Below are 7,181 nucleotides of genomic sequence, written 5' to 3'. Positions count from 1 at the left end.
GGAATGCATTAGCATAATAGGCAGCATCCAACAGCCGAAACTCATTAGCATATTAGGTCACAGCACAGCTCATTAGCATATTAGGCCACACCCCATGCCTTCTCTTGGCTTGCCCGGGTGCCCGGTGGCTGTGGGGAGCCTGGGCAAGCCCTCCTTGAAGGAAAGGGAAGGCAGTTTAAACTGCCTTCCCTTGGCTTGCCCGGGCGCCCTGCGGCTGCGAGGACCCTGAGCAAGCCGGCCCTTGGACAGGCCGGGGAAGGCATAGAGAGGCATTTAAATGCCTCCCCAATCTTTCCAGGGCTCCCCCGGCCCCCCCGCCTTGGAGTGGCCGGTTGGGTCGCTCTCCAGGCCTTCCCTCTGTAGCCACGCACGCAGAGGTTTTGGTTGTAGTGGGCGTGGCCAACTCTGAAGCCAGCCAGAACTCCGTTCCTGTGCGTTCCTGCCCAAAAATAGCCCTGAGATATGCCAAGATAAAGAATGAAATTAAGTGGCTAGTAGCTCTGCAATCTCCTCTAACTTTTTCTGCCTGTCAGGAAGGGGGCTACAGAAGTTTCAACAGTGACAGTTTACCTTACATAGCTGCGTTTCATATGACCACTCTTAATGCAGAGGAGGAGGAGGAGAAGAAATCAGATTTATACCCCACCCTCCACCCAGAGTTTCAAATTGGCATACAATCTCCTTTCCTTTCCTACAACAGACACCCTGTGAGGTAGGTGGGGCTGAGAGAGCTCTTCGAGAACTGCTCTTGAGAGAACAGCTCTGCGATAACTTATGATTGACCCAAGGTCACCCAACTGGCTACATGGGCAGGAGTGGGGAATCAAACCCAGTTCTCCCAGATTAGAATCCGCACTCTTAACCACCACACCAAACTGGCTCTCAAACATTCTCATTAATCCAAACATGTGATTATCTGAGTGAGGTTTAATTCCAATTAATACCACATAGAGAAAGAACCTAATAGGACAACTGCATTGCCAGGTTCCCGTTTTTACCTATGAAATGCTCTCCAATCCTTCAATGGAAACTGCTGTATTTCAAGTAAAGTTTGATTTAATGACAGTAAACAGGCTCATGACACTTCCATCCCTAACAACCCAATCCTCAACTCTTTAATTTGGAAGACAATCCCATGGATGTCAGGGGGAGCTTTCCAGCAAGTATGCTCGCTCCTGAAGGTCCATGGCCCTGGTCACATGGCAAAGTTGCCGCGGGAGAGGCACGGATGGTGGGCGGATTATCCGGGCGTGATCACACCCCAACATCTGGGAAGTGGAGTGCACCCGTGGCTTACCGCCGACAATGCGAGTTAAAAAACTAGTACCTCCAAGGTACTAGTAAACGTTTGCCACGGGCTGCCTCCAGACTCCCGTAGTGTGATCGCGCCGGCGCACGGCATTCCCCTCTGGTCCCTTGTTTACCCGCCAGCGCCGAGGGACGGACCCGTGGTGTGCCGCCAGCGCATCTGATCGCGTAATCGCAGATCAAACTGCGCCAGGGCAATTAGCCACGCCTCCCCCCGCGATATCCGGCCTGTGTGACCGGGGCCCATGTTAGGTATTCTCCTTAATGCACTGCTGCCATTTTTGCAAACCACTGTGTATCTAATTCCCCTTCTTTGCCATGCTAATATCTTGTAGAACTTTATCCGCTGTCCCGATATCATAATGTCCCACGTTTCCCTATTGCCACTCCACATTGTTGGCTGACAACAGCAAGAGCAAAATACTGAGGAATGTCATGACTTGAGGCAGATTCTATTATAGAGGAGGTGGAGGGAACCAGAGGAACAGCTGATGTTTCAACGGCAGCTATACATTTAGGGCAATGTCTAGTTTAGTATTAAGAGTTCCTCTAACTTCCCAGTTCCTTAAAGCCTTTCCAAAATCCCATCATAGCAGGAAAAAATACACCTCCTCCAAAGTCAAAAGCTCTCAAGATAAGAGCTGAACAATGAGGGTTCTGGGAGCCCTGGCTTGTCCTGATTGTGTCACTGGCCTCAGGATTATTGATCAAAATGCTTCAGAGTCATCTGGAACTGTAAAGTTACCCGTGCATGATTTGCAGAGACAAGAACGGAAACACTTTCACACTTCCCTGAATCTGAAACTGAATTTGAGAGTCCCACGTACAAGATGTTGAGCGCAACAGTTTCTAATTCAGGAGATTCCCACACCACAGGACAAGTTTCGCCTCTTCAGAATGCCTCCCCCAAATTCATATCAAAACCTTTGATTTCAGTTTTTAAAAATTCAGATGTACAACATGTATAGATCTACTTTAGCCTGGAGCAGAAAGTCAAAACTTTATTCAAGATTTTCTCAACCGGGATGTCTCAGGGCACACACAGACACACACGCCCTGCCTCCTACACAACAGACTGTGTTGACCAGTCAGAAAAAGGCTTAATCAGGTTAATCAGTCACTCACCCTGCCCGTGTTTGTGCCCTGTGCTCAAGGGCCAAGATGGCCGTCCCGTAAGAGACAGGCAACGCTGCAGCCTCTTCATACGGAACTCCCTGCGGGATTGTCCAGAGCAACTTCATAAAAGAAATAAAAATAATCAATCTCGTATTGAGGGATGAAAGATTATTCCATTACAGAGAAGAAGAAGAAGAAGAGAAGAGATTGGATTTATACCCTGCCCTTCACTTGGAGTCTCAGAGCGGCTTACAAACTCTTTTCCCTTCCCCTCCCCACAACAGACACCCTGCGAGGTAGATGGGGCTGAGAGAACTCTGACACAAACTGCTCTTTTTCAAGGACAGCTGTGCCAGAGCTTGTGACTGACCCAAGGTCACATCAGCAGGTGCAAGTGGAGGAGTGGGGAATCAAACCCGGTTCTCCCAGATGAGTCTGCACACTTAACCACTGCACCAAACAGAGGCCCTGCCAAAGCCCAGCGAACAACCATGTGCATTTATTTATTATGCTCTTAGCCCACCTTTAGTTGTGTATAGACTCAAGGTGGTTTACAATATTTTAAAAACGCAGCATGATGAAACAATTTCAAAGCAAATGAGATTGTATGCCTCAAAAAAACAATACCCACCAGATAGATTTAGCCATCAGTTAAAAATCTTCAGTTAAAAGCCCTCCTAATCAATTCCACGTTACTTCAACAGAGCCAACATTTCAAAAGATGTGGAAAAAACTGTATGACTGGTATAATATAAATGCATAGTTTAAAGTAATGAATTTTTTGGGTATTATTAATCTCTTTGAGTTTAATAGAAACTATGGTAAAAAGATAAAGAGTATAGAGAAACTTAAGCAAACCTATAGAAAGCGATCTAAGAAAATTTTTAAATATGGTAATAGAGAAATAAGAAAATATACTGATCTCTTTGTATGTCTTATGCATGTAAGTGGTTGTTTGTTTATATGCTGTATGTATGTATGTATGTGTATAATATGAAAAATAATAAAAGTGTACCTATGGGTACTTTAAAAGAAAATTCCACATTACTTCATATATCTAACAGGTATGGTACCACCCCCACCCCCCACCATGCAGATCAAAAAATCCACACAATGAGGCCACACACAGCTACGGTCTGTGATTCGGCAGAAAAATACAGAAAAAATAATAATAAAATTGGAGGCTAAAAAAATTCCCAGATTGTAACAGCAATGTGTATGGGTTGGATCCCACCTAGATTTCCGAATGCACCCTGGAGGGGAGTGATTTTTGCCAGTTTCCACAAAACGCTGCTTCTGACAGTCAGAGGACCCCCAGGAATAGCTTAGGGAAAATGGAATGTTTTAGCCTGGCATCTAAAAGAAAGTAAGGTTGGTGCCAGGTAAGCCTCACAGGGGAGGGCATACCAAAGGTGAGGCACATAACATACCCAACACTTCTTCCAGTGAAGTGAGTGGTGACAGATTACTATCTCTTCCATTTGGGAAATCATCCCATTGCTTTGCTTGGAATTACTAGAAGAACCAGTCAGGAGCAAAACTGTAGATAATGCTAAGAGAAAGGTTGATAAGATCCAGAATTTTAGATCTTCCTCCCTGCAAACTATGGTTTGCAAAATAAGGAGACAGCCTGAGGAAAATCCCCTCATATCATCCCCTTTGGTTACCATGGCTTAGTGTAATAGCTGTATAAACACTAACCAAGGTTAACATTAACCAGGACTTTCAGCTTATTTCAAAATCTGATTTCCAGACCCTGGTGGAAGAAAACAGTCAACGTTAACCATGATCAGCATCACTTGCACACGTAACATTAAAACATGGCTCAGGCACATAAAAGGAAGGAAGGGAGTTCATCCCAGAGAAAGACAGCAGATGTGGCAGACCACATGTGGCACAACATCTGTACCAGTCAGACCTAAAACACTGAGCTTTGTCCTGCAATCCATAAGTGGCACGGTTAACTGGCAAAAACAGAATGGGGGCAATGGCCTATGCACCTATCAGATGAAGGCAACTTTGAGGTTAGTAGAATTAAGAGAGGAGATTATAGTGCACCTGAGTTTTCCTTAGGCATTGCAAAGGATCTGGTTAAACCAGCTTTTGGCTAATAAGCATAGACTTGGTAGTGTATTGAGGAACAGTCCTGATCCAAACCACTAACTTTCTGGGTTTCATAACCAGAAAGGATAGCATAGCTTCAGAGGGTAGTGTCAGGCTCTCAGTCAACTCTCTCTCGACACTGTTTCTTTGAAGGAAACTTTATTGAAGAGATTTGAGATGCTTCGAAGCTGAAAGTCTTTGTTAGGACTAAGGGGCAAAGCAACAGGTCCCACAGTATAGTCAAAAGCCACATTCCATTCTTACATCATACATACAAAGCGAAACTAGCACCCCTGACTTGATGACTTGTGGGTTTGATGATTAAGGTATTAGGATACAAAAAAAGGGAGAGTTCTTTATTTTTCATAAGGAAAAGCTTTGTAATCAAACTTATATTTGTTGTAGAGAAAATCAGAAGTCTTTTCTGTTTTATGTTCTATTTTATGTATGTTTTTTCTGCTTTTTTCTCTCTCTCTCTATTTTATCAATAAAAACTAGAAATTCATAACTTGCTAGCTGAACGTGCAATGCTTAACTGTGATTAATGCAGATCAGGGCTTTTAGCCCAGCTTCAAACCATGTTTCCATATCCTAAATTGCAGGCAATGCTTTTGGCAACCAGATGTAATGATTATAACATTCTTAAGCATTCTATCTGCAGAGAACCACAGAAGAAGCCGCAATGCGCTGGGAAATATCCTGACGGTGTCTCCTCAAAGACAACCACACTTTCGTTAAAAAGATCTGTGGGATTTCCATTCTTACACAATTTGGAATCACAAGAATTTGAAAGAGGAAGTGTGCTGCCTCCTTCTTTGAAGCATATTTTAAAGTTACAACTTCCTTCTCATTCAGGCTGGGGAGGGGAGGGGGAGTGTTCACTGAATTTGCGCAAGGGAAATAAGGACACCATGGACTTTGTTCCCAAGCTCCAGTTCCCACGTCCAATGATCCCTCTAAGCTGTGGAGTCTTGTGAGCAACAATTCTATTTTCTGAGCTCCTGGCATGAAAGTTGTGAGCGAGCGATTTGGCTACTGCAGAAATTACTTTGCTCTGGAGCCCTCCTTCCTGAGCCAGGACAAAAATGTGTGAGTCGGAGGCTAAAAAACTGTGAGCTAGCTCACACTAGCTCAGCTTAGAGGGAACACTGCCCACATCCTGTTTTGGGGTTTCTCCCCAGTGACTGGGCAGCCTGAAAGAGGGAATCATGCTGTTTTTATACACCTCTCATATCAGGTAGTGTGGCAGAGGCCAAAAAAACAAACAAACCCTGCCACTCACTGTTTTCCTAAAAACAAATTTTTAAGGATAAACTGCCACTCAGTTCCTTTGTGGGAGAACTTTTCAGTCCATTACAAATGCTTTGATCAAGTGATCTGCTACATGAGGACAGAACATTACTTCTGCCTTTGTGTCTGCTGAAGGCACTTACCTTTTGATCAGCAACATACTCCTCAGCCAGAGCTTTGGTGTTGGCCACGCCAATGACACGATCCCCCTGTACAGAAGTGATCATCAGACAGCCGTTAGGATAAGACCCATCACTGCCCACCCTTTTAAGAGACTGACGTTTTCTGGCAGAAGAAATCCACACAGGAATCCACACAGACAAGGTGCCAGTCCCTGCGCTCATCAAAGCCAGTTTCTAATATAGGGCTCTTTTTATAGCAGGAACTCCTTTGCATATTAGGCGACACACCCCTAATGTAGCCAGTCCTCCAAGAGCTTACAGTAGCCCCTGTAAGAAGAGCTCTGTAAGCTCTTGGAGGATTGGTTACATTAGGGGTGTGCCGCCTAATATGCAAAGGAGTTCCTGCTACAAAAAGAGCCCCAGAGCAGGAGACGTAGTCCAGGACAGACAACCCCATACTAATTGAGAGGGGGCAGCTTCTTCCTGGTGGTACCTCTTAGCTCCACATCCCCATTTATGCTACAGGGGTCAAATCAGCACCGCAAAAATCTGCTAACTGTACAAAGCCTAAAAAATAGCAAGGTGTATCCAAGCATGCAGTTGCAAAAACTTAATTGCAGCTTAAGTGCTTTTAAGAGGGAGGGCAGCAATTTCTGCCAATTTCCCCCCCTTCCAGCTGCAGACTCCCACGGATGCTGTTCCTGAGGGTCTCCTGACCCACAGAATCAAAATTTCACAGGAAGCAGGAAAATTCTTAGAGTCCACAGACTGTTGGTTACAGTCCTGTGTTGTGTACTGGTTAAGAGCAGCAGAGACTAATCTGGAGAAACGGGTTTGACTCCCCCTCCTCCGCATGAAACCTGCCGGGTGATCTTGAGCCAGTCACAGTTCTCTCAGAGTTCTCTCAGCCCCACCAACCTCCAAAGGTGCCTGTTGTGAGGAGGGGGATGGAAGGCCACTTTGAGACTCATTAAAGTTGAGAAAACAAGGGTATAAAAACCAACTCTTCTTCTTATTTATTTATTTATCAGATTTATACCCCGCCCTCCCCCGTAGGGCTCAGGGCGGCTTACAAGGCAAGATAGACTTGCTACAATAAAACAACCATATACCTATAATTTTAAAAACATACTATACAATTTAAAAAGAAACCAGTCCTAAATCACATAAAGTGCTCAGTGATAGTCAGAACTCCAAAAACCCAAGATGACAGGACAATTCCAAAAACGGTTCTTGGCAGAC

The 7,181-nt window shown here is 44.8% G+C and overlaps 1 protein-coding gene across 1 annotated transcript in view; it reads right to left on the bottom strand.

The window, feature by feature from the left end:
- The window catches only part of LOC107122588 (quinone oxidoreductase-like protein 2), a 61,600-nt gene that overhangs the window by 9,990 nt on the left and 44,429 nt on the right, over positions 1-7,181 (bottom strand). The window contains exons 6-7 of the mRNA XM_015425707.1: positions 5,961-6,026; positions 2,434-2,543 (exon numbers count right to left, since the gene is read on the bottom strand). Coding sequence (XP_015281193.1) covers positions 2,434-2,543; positions 5,961-6,026 — 176 coding nt within the window. The remainder of the gene's footprint in view (positions 1-2,433; positions 2,544-5,960; positions 6,027-7,181) is intronic.

This window comes from Gekko japonicus, unplaced genomic scaffold (assembly GCF_001447785.1).
Source record: "Gekko japonicus isolate JY-2015 unplaced genomic scaffold, Gekko_japonicus_V1.1 scaffold1426, whole genome shotgun sequence".
NCBI lineage: Eukaryota > Metazoa > Chordata > Lepidosauria > Squamata > Gekkonidae > Gekko > Gekko japonicus.
The sequence above is the reverse complement of the archived record's forward strand: the minus strand, read 5'-3'. Positions and strand labels throughout refer to the sequence as shown.